This window comes from Microtus ochrogaster, unplaced genomic scaffold, assembly GCF_000317375.1.
Source record: "Microtus ochrogaster isolate Prairie Vole_2 unplaced genomic scaffold, MicOch1.0 UNK206, whole genome shotgun sequence".
Classification (NCBI taxonomy): Eukaryota; Metazoa; Chordata; class Mammalia; order Rodentia; family Cricetidae; genus Microtus; species Microtus ochrogaster.
The window spans coordinates 56947-73817 of NW_004949304.1; the positions used below are offsets into that span (position 1 = coordinate 56947).

Below are 16871 nucleotides of genomic sequence, written 5' to 3' on the forward strand. Positions count from 1 at the left end.
GGTTGCCAGGGTAGGGAGCAAATGCCTTTACCTGTTGAGCCATCTCCCCAGCCCCACAACTGACTTTATAAAGAGTCAGTTCACACACATCTGAATAGAAATAAGGGAATGCTATTAACTCAAAGGTCATCAGGGGAACACAATTCTTGTGTCACACAAATCTGGTTGCCTGTGTAATCTGATTTTGTAGCTTTGGAGAATATCTGAAATAAGGACTCTCTTCTGTGATTCGCTGCAATCCTTTTCATGGCGATCACAGAACGACGCCCCCTGTTGCAGGAGCGAGACCAGAACTTCGGGGTACTAGCGAGGCTGCTGGCCAAGTGTCTGTGCATATCCATGTTCCAACTTTAGGGCGTTCTCCCATGAAGGGTCATGGCTTGAGGATACTACATTACCCAGAAGCCTCAGCGCTTTGCGTCAAAGGAGGCACTTCCGGCTTCGCTTTACAGGCGATTTGAGAATCTGAGTTCGTGCTTCCTCCGAGGTTAAGTAACTCAGAGACTCGAGAATATGCCGCCCAGATGACGCCGGTACAGGACAGCACGGGCCAGCTGAACTTCGCTGGGTCCCAGCCCCGAGCAGCTTCGCTCAGCCCTGAGTCTGCAGGTGGCGGCCGCCCTGACTAACTCGGCCAGGGATGGTGCAGTGGCCCCGGGCGGAGCTTGCAGACCGCCCTGCGCTCATCTGAGGTCAGAGGCAGCCCCTGCCCAGGTCTTTTCAGCCTCACCAGGCTGATGCGGACTGGGCAGCCTGGTTGTGGGAGGTCCCGGTCTGTCACCCAGTGCCACGGAGGCTCAAGAAGTTTTCTCTACAGCAAGACCCACGTGTTGAGAGGCGTGCAGATGCGCTTCGGGAGAGATGGGAGACTGAGCGGATGAGCCCAGGGCGCCGGTGGCATGGTGAGACGAAGATACTCTTATTTGTATATATGTATGTGTGTTTTGCTCGAATGTATGTCTGTGCAAGTAACGTTCAGCTCCCAGGGAGACCTGAAAACGGCTTCAGTAGCTGGAGACTGAAGGTTTAGACCATAGAGCTGTCATGTGTGTGCTGGGAATCGAACTGGAACCCATGAAAGAGCAACCAATCTCTTAACCATCAAGCAATCTCCAGCCTTTTATACCTACAAACCAAGGAGAGTCATGAGTCAATGGAAGGAAGGAAGTGCTGTCAGATGAAGAGGAAAGGTTGGCGGGATAATTTTTTTTTTTTTGAAAGAATGTTACGAAGAAGGTTTGGGCCAAGCAATGGTGGTACTAAAAGACCTGGATAAATCCAGAACTCCCCCCCCCCTTGCAGGAAAAAATAGAGCCAAAAATCTAAGCAGGGAGAAAAGAATCAGAAATCTAGGATTAGCCGGTTCAGTGACTGTGTTTTAGGAATTAGCTGAAGATAAAGTTAGATTGTAATCTTCAGAATAATCTTTTTTTTTTTTTTTTTTTGAGAAACAGGGAGTTGCCCCCTTGTGATCATCACTGGTATTTTCAGAATTTTCTGTGACACCCTCCTGGCCCCTTTCGGATTTACTGGGCTGTGGTTTCTTCCTATAAAAACCCCTTCTCGGGCTTCTGGGTGCTGCCGCTGCCGCCGCTGTTGCTCCCGCCGCCGCCACCTCTGCCGCCTTGGAACCCGGGCCTGGGGGGGCGGTGGGGCCTCGCATGGAGCCCCCGCCCCCCGGAGCTGCCGCCGCAGCCACCGCCGCGCCACACGCAGGTCCCTCTGGAATGGCGTGAGCACTTCCCTAGCGATGGACCCGTCTGTGACGCTGTGGCAGTTTCTGCTGCAGCTTCTGAGAGAACAAGGTAACGGCCACATCATCTCTTGGACTTCACGGGATGGCGGTGAATTTAAGTTGGTGGATGCAGAGGAGGTGGCCCGTCTGTGGGGGCTGCGCAAGAACAAGACCAACATGAATTACGACAAGCTCAGCCGGGCATTGCGGTACTACTACGACAAGAATATCATCCGCAAGGTGAGCGGTCAGAAGTTTGTCTACAAGTTTGTATCCTACCCAGAGGTTGCAGGGTGCTCCACTGAAGACTGCCCACCCCAGCCTGAGGTGTCTGTAGCCTCGACTGTAGCAATGGCCCCTGCTGCTATCCATGCAGCCCCAGGGGACACTGCCAGTGGAAAGCCAGGAACACCCAAGGGTGCAGGAATGGCAGGCCAAGGTGGTTTAGCACGCAGCAGCCGAAACGAATACATGCGCTCGGGCCTCTATTCTACCTTCACAATCCAGTCCCTGCAGCCACAGCCGCCACCACCTCTGCATCCTCGGCCTGCCTCAGTGCTCCCCAACACTACCCCTGCAGGAGTACCAGCACCTCCCTCGGGGAGCAGGAGCACCAGTCCAAACCCCATAGAAGCCTGTTTGGAGGCTGAAGAAGCTGGTCTGCCCCTGCAGGTTATCCTGACCCCACCCGAGGCCACAAACCAGAAATCAGAAGAGTTGAGTCTGGAGCCAGGTTTTGGCCGTCCACTGCCCCCAGCAGTGAAAGTGGAGGGACCTAGGGAAGAACTGCAAGCAGTAGGGGCTGCAGGCTTTGGTTCAGAAACTGTCAAAACTGAACCAGAAGTCTCACCCGCAGAAGGCCTTCTGGCTCGGCTCCCAGCTGTCATAATGGAAAATACAGCACAGGTTTGTGGCCTCTCTGCCTCTGCCACTGAGATCGCCCAACCCCAGAAGGGCCGGAAGCCCCGGGACCTGGAACTTCCACTTAGCCCAAGCCTGCTGGGTAGCCCAGGACCTGAACGGACTCCTGGATCAGGAACAGGCTCTGGTCTGCAGGCCCCAGGGCCAGCACTGACGCCATCCCTGCTACCCACACATACCTTGACCCCGGTGCTGCTGACACCCAGCTCACTGCCCCCCAGCATTCATTTCTGGAGCACTCTGAGTCCAATTGCACCCCGTAGTCCAGCCAAGCTCTCCTTCCAGTTTCCGTCCAGTGGCAGCGCACAGGTGCACATCCCTTCCATCAGCGTGGATGGCCTCTCGACCCCCGTGGTGCTCTCCCCAGGGCCCCAGAAGCCATGACTCCACCACCACTCCCTTTCTGGAGTCCCTCCATCCATGCTCCTGAGCTCTCCAACTAGCCATCTCAAGGAGAAACAGTTCAACTGATAGACTCATGCTCTGCTCGTGGTGGGGTGGATATTCCTGGGAAAGAGAGAATCTTTCACTAACTTCCACCCAAAATAGACAACTTCTTTCTTTTTTGCCAGCCTCCCAGTGGCCGCCTTTACACGTCTCCTACCTGAATGGTAGAGGCGGTTTATTTATTTATTTTTTGAAGGCCACTGGGAAGAATCTGGCCTAACCCTTTTAGGAGAGTGGGTAAGACATCTCCCCCATTTCTTCCCCAATTTTCTCCCTAAAACAAGACAATCAGGGTATGGCTTGAGAAGGACCTTTATTTATTTCTCAGCCTGCCCTTGGGGAGATGAGGGTGCCCTGTCTTTATTTTGCAACATGGGTTGAAGAGCTAGTTTGTTTTGTTTTATTATTCCTGGCCATATCTGAGTCCAGGAAGCACTTGTATGATTTAATGGTTTGGAAGTGGTAGCCAAGGAAGAATCACACTGTTCACATAGGAATTGCTACCTCCCCAACCTTTTCAGTCAGCTTGTTCTTTCTCAAGTAAGCTTTCAGCCAGGGAGGAATACTCCTCTTGTTCTTCCCCTGAGAAGCCATTCCTTTGTCTCCAAATTCCCTGGGGGCCTGCCTATTACCTCCCAATGGAGGGTTTTTTTGGGGGTGGTGGTCCCCGTCTGGGGGGCCCCTCCAGCCAGTACTCCAGGGCTCTCTGTCTCCCATCTTCTTCCATTTTGATAGTATAATCTATTTTTAAATGGGGCTTTTCAATAGGGGAGAGGGAAGCATCCCTTCCTATATCTGATGGGTGGGTAGGCGGGTGGGTGGGAAGTAAGGGATTTGGAGGTGGTCTTCCTGCCAACCCCAAGTGTTTATTTTTGATACCAAATGTGTATTTTCAGCTCCCTCCCTCCCAGCCCCTCAATATCCTGCGGGCAGGTGCAAAGGACCCTTTTAAGTGTCCCTGGAGTTGGGAGGGAGGAATGGGGAACATGAAGCCTGTCTTGTACCAATTCTAGGCTGGAAGGAATGGATTCAAAAAACTCCCAGGCTCACCTCCTGTCAGCACTGGCCCAGACCAGGCCTGAAGACCTGGGGGCTGGTGATTTGGGGGACGGTGCTACACTCGTCTCCACTATTTGTTTTACTTCCCCAAAATGGACCTTTTTTTCTAAGAGTCCCAGAGAATGGGGAATTGTTCTGTAAATATATATATTTTTAAAGGTGAAAAAAAAAAAAGCCCTTCTCCCGGTCACTCGGGGTTGAACTCCTTCCCTGCGTGGGTTATGAGTCTTGGCCCAGTGCACTGGTACCTGTCAATAAACCTCGTGTGATTGCAGCAAGGACGGTCTCTCGTGAGTTACTGGGGGAGTGGGGGGTCGTGTTATCCCGAGACTTGAGTGAGAGTCTCTCCACACCAGGAGTCTTTCATTATCCACCTTTTAATTCCAGCACTGAGTAGCCAAAACAGTTGGATCTCTGAGTTTGATGCCATCCTACAGAGTGAGCTGCAGAACAGCCAGGACTATGCTGAGAAACCCTGTCTTGAAAAAATAAAAAACAAACAACAAAAAAGAAGTAGGTTTAGGGCCATGCTGAATCTGAGCTGGTCTAGAGAACTCTGTGTGAAGGTATTGAGTATACGTCTGGAGTTCTGGACAGAGATTCCTATTGGAGACACCCCATTTAGGTGACCTATATGTACATAGATGTAGAAATTAGTTCTATTAAAAAAGAAGTTCAGGGGATGGTGTGAGCATTGCTAGGAGCAAGGCAGGGGGTTAGGGATCAGCTTAGGAGCACTGGACTCATCTTTCAGATTGAGATGGGATCACAAAGACAGACAAAGTTAAGTCATGTTCATGGGTTAGAACTGTGTTTCGCTGGGGAGTCACCTCATGTCTCTCTGGCTTTCCCTTTCTTCCCCAATCCCTCTGAGCAAGTCTGGAATTTTCCTATAGCGGTCTCTACAGCAAATGTCCACAAGTCCCAAACTCCACAGGCGCTTGGCTCCAAATGCCTCTGTTTTTAGCCCCTCAGCACCAAGCAGCTCTGCCTTCAGGTAGATCTATGCTTTCTCTTCCTGCCACTCACATGGCTGATTTCATAGTTTCCCTTGCAGGTTGCTGGCTGCTTGACTCCTTTTCTCCCCACAAGTGTGGCCTTCCCTGGAACCCCTCGTCAGGCTGCAGACACAGGGTCAGGACAGCTGTTCTCAGCCAGGATGGACACCGCCTGCTTTTCAGCTCAGACAGGCTAAGCAGAGGCAGCCGGCCCCAGACTTTACCGTTATCATCAGCAGATTTGGTAAGACAATTGGGAACTGTTAAAGGGGGGATTAGTTCAAAACACAAAGGGAGAGTGGTTTTGTCCACATCCAAAAATGGGAAACACTGTTAGGATGGAGAGACTTAGGGGATAATTAACTTAGAAGGGATTATATAATGTCAATTATAAATATTATTGGTTTGATACATCTTGTCTGATCCCTAAACAAGTTGGTTGATATGACTACCAAGAGATAAAGGCCTTAGAGAAGGTGACTACTGACAATATGCAAGCCCTACAACTAATTACTAAAGAAAATAATGGAATTTCGTCTGATAAGTTATAAGACTTAAGACAATTCATTAAAACAGATAATGAAGATACTCAGATATAGAAAGAGGAATTTAAAGAAGAACCAATGACACCATTACATCATAAACTTAGAGAGGAACAGTCCAAGGCTGTCAGACAATCAGCCTTAATTTATTTAGTCACCTGGAAATAACTATCAAATGGCAGTACCCCAAGGCTGTGTCAGAGCTGGCTGGGTTCCTGTGGAAAGGTTAGATTTGAGGAGATTTAAGGAAGCTGTAGCTTCATATGGCATTCATTCACCTTTTGTTCAGCAGATGTTAAATTCATGGTCAACTGGTAATAGAATTGTCCCAAATGACTGGAAAGACTTGGTTACAACAACACCTGGTCCACAGTTACAGTGGAGGACATGGTAAGAAGTTGAGGCTAGGACCACTGAACAACAAAGTGGGCTAGAAGTCTTGAAATCTCCCAAGACCAACGTCTTCAAGAGGGTAATTATGCTGATGTACAAAGTCAGTCTCTACATGATGACTATGACCACACCCTGACTCTGTGCCATGCAGCAACTTTGAATGCTTGGGACAAAAGAAGTCAGAAAGAGGACTCAGTCATTTACTAAAGTTATACAGGACCCAAAAGAAACCTTCACTGATTTTTTTTTCCCACAAAGATTGACTTCAGCTGTGAATAGAATGGCACCAAATTCAGAAGCCAGAAAATAATTGAATCTTTGGCTTTTGAAAAAGTTAATTCATAAAGCAAATGATAATTAGGCCTTTAAAGGCAAGATCTGCTATAGAAGAATGCTCTTTTACACTGTAAAAATTTGTCACTGCTATTGGTTTAATTAGATGTTGATTTCCAGTAGCCAGGCAGGATGTATAGGTGGGCAACTAGACTAAGAGAATTCTTGGAAGAGGAAAGGCAGAATCAATTGCCAGCCAGACACAGAGAAAGCAATATGAGAATGCCTCACTGGGAAAAGGTACCAAGCCACATAGATAAGAATAATGGGTTAATAATAATCCTGAGTTAATTAATAGTTTATAATTAATAAACTAATTAATAGTATATGAACAGCGTATAATTAATATAAGCCTCTGGGTGTTTCTTTTTTGGACTGAATGACTGTGGGAATGAATTGGACAGAAACTTCCATTGACAAAGGTCAGCACCCATACAGGAATGGGATCTGAGATACAGTCAATATTGAAATCATAACCATGAAGATACTTGCATAGGAGAGGGGATTTCCAGAGGGTTAAAGAAAAAACAATATGTCAGATGTTTTCATTGTAGTAAACAAGGTCATCTAAAAAGGAATTTTTCTAGACTGGGCATTTTTAAAAGCAATGTTTCTTCTAGGACTAATCCAAACAGAACACCCCTGCCTTCTAGAGTAGGCAGAAGATGAGGCAAAGGCCCACAAGGACCAATGTATGCAGATCAACAAAGGACAGACAGGGTAACCCTTTGCCATCAGGAAATGCCTGGGGGACCTCTCTCAGAGGTCCTTGTCAAATTTAGTTGAAGGAAACTTCATCCCAGAACAATTATAGGACCTAATGCCTTTTTTAAAAAACCATATTGGGGGCTAGAGAGATGACTCAGTACTTAAGATTACTGAATTCTCTTTCAGAGATCCTGAAATCAATTCCCAGGTCCCACATGGTGGCTATTAACCATCTATAGTGGGCTCTGATGCCGTCTTCTGGTACATGCAGATAGAGCACTAATATATATATATAACATAACTTAAAAAAAAAAGAAAGAAATAGGGACCCTAAGAGAGACATAAAAGGATCTATATAGGAAAGAGAAAAAGACAAAATCCCCTAAGTAAATTGGGAGTTGGGGGGAAGTACAGGAGAGGCTAGAAAGGGAGGGGAGCAGAGAAAGATGTATCACCCAATTAAAAAAAGAAATAGATACTAAAAACCATACTGCTCTAGATGATACATCAATTTTAGAAAACAAAAATTTCAGGAGAAACCATCAAATAAATATTTTGGCAGACTTTTGTGAATGATCAGAGACCAAAACTAAAAAGAAAAACAAATGACATTGTAATTGAGGGTCGTATAGACACAAGGGAGGATGTAACAATAGTTGTACCAGAATCTTGACATCCAAATTGGCCTCTGAAGGAAGTAAATGTTCAACTTTTAGGGATTAGAACTTTTTCTCTGGTGAAGGGAGAGCATAAGATGGGTTGAATGTGTAGGGCCAGAAAAACAGAGAGAAAATTAAAGCCATATGTGGCTAACATAGCAATGAATTTGTGGGTACGTGAATGGCTACAACAGAGGAAAACCTCCAATCTCAGAAAGAAACCATAAACTGGCATATGTTTCTGAGAAAAATATTAAAAGGTATTATAAAGAACAGTCAGAAAAAAAAAAAGAACAGTCAGTGATCATTCAGGTTGTATAAAAACAGGGCACAACAGCTGCTGATCTTTCAAAAGTACCAACAGCTCTATCTTTAAAATGTTTAACTGACAAATCCATCTGGGTGGAACAATGCCCTTTGACATCAGGAAATTCACAGGCCTTAGAACAGATGGTGCAGGAGCAGGTAAATGCTCAACATATCGAAGAATAGACCAATCCTTGGAATTGTCCTGTATTTGTTCTTAAAAAGAAATCTGGAAAATGGAGAATGGTAACAGATCTAAGATCCATTACTAAGGTGATTCAGCCAATGGGCTCTTTACAGCCTGTAATTCCTCTGCCCTCTCGATTACATAAAAAGATGGCCCATTATAATTATTGATTTAAAAGACTGCTATTTGTTCATTGTTTACAAGAAAAGGGTAGAGAAAAATTTGCCTTCACAATGCCTACTTAAAATAATTCTCAGGCTGATAAGAGATATCAGTGAAAACTTTTCCCACAAGGGAAGTTACACAGCCCCACCCAGTGCCAATATTTAGTATGACAGTCATTGGAAATGATTTGTGTACAGTTTCCTCAATCTGTAATTTCCCATTATGTGGATGATATCTTGCTGGCTGATTCAAATGTAGATACTTCTAAAAAAAGATTGAGGAAGTAAAGAAAATTTTGCCTTGTTTGGAATTGTAAATTGCTCTTGAAAAAATACAAAGTGAAGATTGTATTAATTACCTAAGATATATGATACATTTACAAAAAAAGATACAAATCAAGAAAAATCAATTGCAGCCTGTTAAAGACTTTCAGGAATGTCTGGGAGACATCAACTGGCTACAGCCCACAGCTGTATTAACAACTCAAGAATTGAGGGATTTATTTCAAACTTAAAAGGTGACAATGTCTTAAATAGTCCAAGAAAATTTTCAGCTAAAGCCGAGGGAGAATTCGCTTTTGTAGAAAAGAAATTGCAGGATGCACATGTGGATTGTTTATATCCAGAGCTTGATCCCTTTCTGGTTATTTTACCTTCTCCACACTCCCTACAAGAATTTTAATGCAGAGAGAAGATACTATCCTAGAATTTTATCTTTACCACACAAACAGAGGTAAAAAAAAAATTAATCAACAAATATACATAAAATGAGAATTCAGTTTTAAAAGAGAACTAACTGGTGCCTTCCTCACATTGTACAGGGAACACCAATTTCTGGAGGCCCTACATTCTATACTGATTCAAACAAATCAGGAAAGGCAGGTTATAAATCAGGAAATTTGAATAAAGTGACTCAAAGGCTTTATGATTCTGTTCAAGAGTCAGAATTATATGCTATTCTTATGGTAGTATTAGATTTTCCATAATATAGTTACTGACTTTCATTATACAGAGAGTTGTTTTACATATTAAAACGGCTGAATTTATTCCAATTGATTCAGAATTGACCTTGTTATCTATTCAGTTACAATAACTAATCAGAATTAGAAATCATTCCTGATATATAACATGTATTAGATCCCATAGGGGTCTGCCAGACCCTCTAACACAAGGTAATGCTGAAACTGATAGACTGTTGGTAGTAAATGTGCCAGCAGCCTCAGAATTTCATTTAAAACACAATGTCACTAGCAAGGGATTGAAAAAAGAATTTTCCATCACTTGCCTACAAGCCAAGGAAATGATAAGAAAGTGTCCTACTCGTTGCTTGTATAACCAAACTCCACTGCTTGCAGAAGTAACCCAAAGGGTACTCAAAGAAATGAAATTTGGCAAATGGATGTCTTTCATTTTGCCGAATTTGAAAAATTAAAATATGTACCCCACACCATTGATACATATTTAGGATTTTGATGGGCAACTGCCTTCATTTCTGAAATGACTGATTCTGCAATCACACATTCATTAGGAGTTATGGACATCTTGGGCATACCTGTAAAAATCAAGACTGACAATGCTTCAGCATATATCTCTAGTAAAGATAAAAGTTTTTGCATATTACAACATAAAGCATATTACAGGTATACCACACAATCCTACAGGACAAGCAGGTATAGAAAGATCAAATTGAAGTCTAAAAATATGCTTCATAAATAGAAAGGGATGATAAAGACCCCAAGAGATAGATTTCATAATGCTTTATTAGTTTTAAATTTTCTAAATGCTAATGAGAAAGAAAGGACATCTATGAAGAAATGTTAGATGATAGAAAAAAAACTACTGAATTAAATCAGCCTATATACTTTGATGATGTGTTGACCTCAAAATGGAAGCCAGGATATGTGTTACGTTAGGGAAGAGGTTTTGCTTTTGTTTCCATGGGAGAAGAAATGCTGGGGATTCCCTCAAAATTGATAAAGATGAGATTTGAACAAGAGAGACCTTTGATCAGAAGAGTTCATTAGCCAGTGTGACCATTCATTTTAAACTAACTCATTAGACTAATAAATGTTTTTCATTTGATCAGCTATAGCTTGCCAAAAGGGAAATTCCCCAAAGTTGGGGTTGGAGCAGGGATTTGGTTTTGTTTGTAAAGGAGAATGAAGGCGTCCAATTAGGGAATCTGAAGACCACTAGACAAATGACACATTCAAAGTAAAAGGACAAATCATCCAGAGAAAATGTCCCAAGACAAAGAGTAAATTGGCCCATATGTGTATCACATTTCCAACAGGACAGCATTTCATAAATCACCCCAAATGTTTGTTTCTGCTGTTCTCTATAGACATATAGTACAAATGGTCTTTTTGTAGTCCTACACCAATTAAAAATTAAACCTGGCTTTGGAATGGGTGAGTGGGTCTCTCCTTCTCTTACAACAAGCATGCTTGTTAAAGGACAATCCAAAATCTCTATCTCATGTCAGAAGATTTACCTGATATGAAACGGAAGAAAAGCCAAAATTAAGGGACTGTTCTTTGCCACTATTCTCATAATCCTTTGTTTTATTTTTACTCTTTAACATGTTTCTTAAAGTATAAATATTATCTCAAAATGTATAAAGTTCAATATCTATATTTTTCACTTGTCATGATATTAATGGTCTTCCAGAATACTAATTCTAGAAAAAGATTTCCTCTACCTTCCTGTACATGATTTCAGGTTGGAGTCTCTATCAGGTAGCTAGGAATTAAGTTTTTACACTCTGGATGTACATAACAAATTATGGTTCTTTAACCTCTAAGAGATCTGCTGCATGTGACATTAGAATATTCAAGTTCTGCAGTCACCCATGGCCATGCCCATCAGCGACATTCGAAGACTCCAAAAGGAGGATGTGCCCCACAACGATGATTACGCCTGGATTATCATAATTCCACTGAGCTGACAAACACCCAAAGGTCGGTTTAGAACTCCAAACTGCTCAGGACAATTTCAAGGCGGCTAGCTGAGTTGGTCCAGCCTTACAGACTACTGTAGCCAGGACTTTAAGTAAGCCCTGCATTTTCCTATTACAGGGAGACTGAACAACAAATGATACAGCTAGCTCTCCCAAGACATGACAATTATCCCAGTTTTTTTCAGGGTCCCCAAGAGATGCCATCAACCCCGGACAACAGGAAGTAATTTTAAGACTAAGAGGTACAGTGGTTGGGTTTTGGTCATTCTGTAGGTTATGGATATTTGTCATCATTTAGAGGGAACGTTATTGATATTGTTATTGGTAATAATCAGGAAAAATGCTGAACAAAGGAGATTAGATTCAGGGATCTCATTCTAAAAAGAAAAAGGTGGGATGTAGAAATAGGATAAAAGGGCAGATTATTAAATCTACTTTTAAATCAAAAATTGTAACTACTACTTTTAAATAGTTTACATTTGGTTTGAATTTTTATATATTTGAATTCGTTTTTGTAAAATTTGAGTTTATTTTTGTAATACTGTATATATGTTTCTACTCTTAAGATATTTTTATATTAATACAAATTTAAGGCTTTTTGTTAGAACATACTGTATATAGTTTTCTACTGTTGTTCAATAATTGTACCTATATAGCTCATTTAACCATGTAAATTTCTTAAAAGTTATTAGTACAAGCTATTTAGGATAATATAAAAATGCATGTTAATAGTCAGTCACCTATGACATTCAAATTTGTAGTCATGTTAGGTATGTTATCAAGATCAAGTGATATATTTTAGATACACAGGCCATCTTCAAACACTTCATAGATTTACAGAATATGGCATTTAAGATGTTTTAATTATATAAGGTTTTTTTTAAGACAATGAAACATGTTTTTGCTGTCAGCACCAATCTACTTCAGAGAAGATGGTTAGCAACAAAGAAACTCCACATGATGTTTACTTTTTTGTGGCAAAGCTAGCCACTGGTCAAGGTACTGCCCTTTCCTCAACTGCTGCCAGTATACTGTCCAAATTGAACAAGCAGGAAGCAAAAGAAAATGACAGCTGAACTTTGCCAAGATGAGGTGGGGGCAGTTCTTCAAAAATCCTGCTTCACAGAGAAGTCTGTCAGATATGCTAGACCTGTAGGCAAGAGTTGAAAGCCCCAAGGTTGCAGAGAAACCTTAGGGGACTGTCCAGGCAGCCAGATGTTTCTGTCATGTCCTAGTTTTGGAAGTTCTTTGCTCTGCCCTTCCGGTTTACTAAGGTAATTTATATCTTTCTCACGGAGTTGAAGCCTGCACAGTTATTCTTATTTTCATTGTTACCAAACTCAGAAAAAATTCTCACAAAAAATGGGTAAAATGTATGAGGTTCAGAACAAAAATTGATAGTTTTGGATTGATAATACAAGTTATGATAGAAAGTATATTAGGTACAACACTTTGAACTTACCAAGATAGGGTAGATAATGGAGTATTTTCTCTGAATTTCTCAAATGCTATAGACATTGTTACTTTAATTACTTCCTGTATATATTTCTTTATTGTTATTGTACTAACTGCATATACTTTTTTTTTTTTTTTTGGTTTTTCGAGACAGGGTTTCTCTGTGGTTTTGGAGCCTGTCCTGGAACTAGCTCTGTAGACCAGGCTGGCTGCATATACTTTTTATATGTTACTTAAAACTTTTGATTTTTACATAGACAAAATGGAGTAAATGTTGTGTGATATTTTGTGTTCTGACAAATAAACCTTGCTTGGAGTCAGAGGTTGGAACTACTCACTAGTTAATCATAGAGGTCTGGAGGTCTTTACAGGAAGGAAATGGGAAGTGAGCAGGTGGGGCAGAGACAGGATCTCAGCCTTTTTGGTTGCAGGAATGGAAGAGGTAGGAAGTCACTGGTGGTGTTCCTTTGCTTCTCTGGTCTTTCAGGTTTTTACCATGATATCTGAATTGTGGATTTTATTGATAAGATTTTTCTGGTTTCAAGTGGAGACTGAGGAGGCGTATTTTCAAAGAGGATCAAAAGTCAAGGTTACCACAGCTGATTCAGTCCTCCAGAAAATCTACTCTGTGGGATGTGTGGCATAGTCATGAAACATCTTGTTCTTCAGGCTGAACAGCAGGGTTACATTCCCAACACAAACTGCATACATGTGGACATGGGGAAGGCAGTTCTCCTTCAGTGTAAACACCTCCCAACCCCAGCACAGTGGAAGGAAAGGTCTCAGTGACGACAAGGACAAGGATCCTCGTGTAAGAACCACAAAGTCTCCAGTGCAGATCCCTTAGCTATGTGAAGAGGGTAGGGAAAACTCAGGCCTTCTCCAGCATGAGACCAGAAGGAGCACACCCATAAGCTCTGGATGCTGGGGGCCCCTCAGTGGAGGTGGACATTGCAGATGCAGTGAATGCGGGAAAAATTCAGCCACAAAAATGCTTCCCGAGGACCAGCATATCCAGACTGCAGAACAGCCCTATAAGTGCCCTGAATGTGAGAAACGTTCATCAGATGGTCCCATTGTGTCAGGTGATGTGGGAGTGATTTCTTTCTAATCTGTTGCTTTCATTAGTTAATTAATAAAGAAACTGCCTTGGCCCGTTTGATAGGCCGACCCTTAGGTGGGTGGAGTAAACAGAACAGAATGCTGGGAGAAAGAAGCCAAGTCAGGCAGTCGCCATGATTCTCCCACTCCAGACAGACACAGGTTAAGATCTTTCCTGGTAAGCCAGCTCGTGGTGCTACACAGAATATTAGAAGTGGGTTAGATCAATATGTAAGAGCTAGCCAATAAGAGGCTGGAACTAATGGGCCAAGCAGTATTTAAAATAATACAGTTTCCGTGTAATTATTTCAGGGTATAAAGCTAGCCGTGCGGGCGGCCGGGTGCCAGGAACGTAGCCTGCCGCTCCTATTACTACAGTCAGGGATAAGAAAGCTCACACTGGAGAAAGGCTCTCTGCGTGTCATGAATGTGGGAAAACCTTCAGCCAAAGATAATACCTTGTTCAGCAAGAACAGTTCCACCCTGGGGACAGCCCATATTCCTGCAGCAGATGTGGAAAAGTCAGGATGAATCAGGTTATTCAGTGCTTAGAGAACCCTGGCTTGTACAACCTCATGTGTTATCCCTGGAGGATAGCAGGCAAGGAGTAGGCCCATTACAGTCTGCCACAAATACATCCATTCCCTGGGTTTGATTAATAAACATGGAGGGCAGTAAATCCAAGAATGTCAGCATCTAAGTGTGCTTCTGGAATGCTCTGCTCACTGTAGCTGTGAGAGGTGAGGGTGCACACACAGTTTCAGATCTTCCCTGGTTGTTTCTCTCTTGATACTCAGAGCAATGGCAGATATTCAAATGTTGCTGGATTCCCTGGAAACGTGGGCCAGAACAAGGAGAAAGGAAAGAAATACAAGTCCATGTGTGTGACCTGGGACTCAAAGCCAATCTTTATTACCCATGATGTTCTGTGTCCTTCAAAGTAGACCTCTCTCCCAAAGAGGGTGAGACCAGTGAATATTTGCCAAAATTTCTGGATTTTCAGTAAAGAGGAAATCTATATTTTTGTGCTTTTCACCAACCATTCCATTTGTACTGAACCATTCCTTTTATTAAAGCTCTATTGAGGGTGAATTGATGTGCCCTGTGCTGTGCGTAGTTAAAGTGTAAAATATGGTAGGTTATATGAACTCATCACTGTAGTCACAGTGTTGAGCATCTTCATTGCTTCTAATATTCCTTCCTCCCACTTTATAGCTCTTGTTTTATTATTTTAATTAATTTATTAATTTTAAAGATATACTGTGCTCTGTGTGCATGTACACCTGCATATCAGAAGAGGGCATCAGATTCCGTTAAAGATGGCTATGTGTCACCAAGTGGTTACTGGGAATTGAACTCAGACCTTCTGGAAGATCAGCCAGTGCTCCTATCCACTGAGCCATCTCTCCAGCCCCTTCTCCCCCTTTATAATCACTCTCTCCTCACTGCCCATCCCAGTGTTCACTGACGGATTTTACTCGGGTGTCATTCCTCACCTACCTTGTCTAAGACAGGTCTCTGTTGCTGTCTGGATTCCAGACAGACTTCTTTGTATTCACCTATCTCCTCTCATCTCTCAACAAGAGCACTGGAATTACAGATATATGCTGCCAAGTCTGGCCTTAGATGGGTTCTGGGATTCGAACTCATGTCCCCAGTAAAGCACAGAAGCACTCTACCCATTGAACCTTCTTCCCAGACCTTCTCTCTGCTCCTTAGTTGAGCTTCTACTCTAATAGTTTTCCCCATTTGAATTTTTGGTTTATTATTAACTTTTGTTTTTATTTTTGAGGCAGGGTCTCTCTATGAAGCCCTGGCTGTCCTGGAACTTTCTATGTATATCAGGCTATAGCAAATGATGACCTTTCTTGCAGACCAGGAGAGTCTCCCAAGTCATCTTCAGAGTCACGGCACTGTTATAGACTGACCTATAAGGAGCCAGCTGCCCTGTGATGAACCCCAGAGGCAACATATGAGGTTAGGAGCTGTGCACCTCGTTTCTATCCTGACAGCCTGAGATGAAACCTGTGGCTGCTTCCATGCTCTTTGTCCTCAGACAGCTCCTGTCTTACAGACTCACAAAGCTGTGCTGAGCCTTGGGTGGTTGGGGGTCAATGCTTTTAACCCCAGCACTTGGGAGGCAGAGATGGGTGGATGTCTGTGAGTTTGCGGCCAGCCTGGTCTACAGAGCAACAAAAAAGGCTGCAATGGCTTTCCCATGAACCTAGTCAGTCAGTGGCAGTCGCCCTGCTCTGAGTGTCTACCCAACTCCTTTCTCTGTCTCCTAGATCTGAAGACATCACTTGACGCCTGCACTACACACAGACATGGTACCCAGAGCAGAGCTGCAGGTGTTTATTGAACCAGCTTAACAGACTGAGCAAAGAGGGGACAGGTTTCGAGATTCCAGCTTCAGGATGGAAAGTGAACAGGGCAGCCAGGTGGTTCTCAGATCAGTCATCATTTTCCAAATAAGTTAACTTTGGAAAGGATTCCCTGAAATTTGTCGCTGATGTCTTGGGTATAGTATTCTCTACATTCTGGGCTGAAGATGATGGCACCCTGAAAAACCCAAAGATAGAAAGGGGCAGAAGTAGTTACAGGCAAACTGCAGAACCCCAGCAGGGCTCCCCAGTCACCCATGATGAGGCTGCTCCTCTGCACAGGGAAGAAAGTTCCCTGCAGTGATTCAGGGCTCCAGCAACAGACTCTGCCCCAGGGAGCTGCAGTTCCTCCACAGCTGTCAGGATGACTCTGAAAAGCCACCCTACCTAGGCAGGGATGAAGGGAGAAGGTCCCTAAGGCATGATGGGGGCTAGGTTGGAAAAAGGTCAAGATGGCTGAGTGCTAGCTTTGATAATATCTTATACCTGAGGACATCTGTCAGCACATTGGCTGTATGGC

The 16871-nt window shown here is 43.2% G+C and overlaps 2 protein-coding genes across 2 annotated transcripts in view; one reads left to right on the forward strand and one right to left on the reverse strand.

The window, feature by feature from the left end:
* The first annotated feature begins 1504 nt into the window (after positions 1–1504).
* Elk1 (ELK1, ETS transcription factor) lies at positions 1505–4432 on the forward strand. Its single transcript, XM_005372134.3, has one exon. The coding sequence runs from the start codon at positions 1751–1753 to the stop codon at positions 3038–3040; it is 1290 nt and encodes a 429-aa protein (XP_005372191.1). The 5' UTR covers positions 1505–1750; the 3' UTR covers positions 3041–4432.
* Positions 4433–16427: 11995 nt separating this feature from the next.
* LOC101995145 (androgen-binding protein homolog) overlaps positions 16428–16871 on the reverse strand; it is a 1891-nt gene continuing 1447 nt past the window's right edge. Inside the window, exon 3 of the mRNA XM_005372136.2 lies at positions 16428–16529. Within this exon, the coding sequence (XP_005372193.1) occupies positions 16428–16529 (102 nt within the window). The remainder of the gene's footprint in view (positions 16530–16871) is intronic.

Excerpts from the sequence above, each read along its gene's own strand:
- Elk1 (XM_005372134.3), top strand. The coding sequence starts at position 1,751 with ATGGACCCGTCTGTGACGCTGTGGCAGTTTCTGCTGCAGCTTCTGAGA.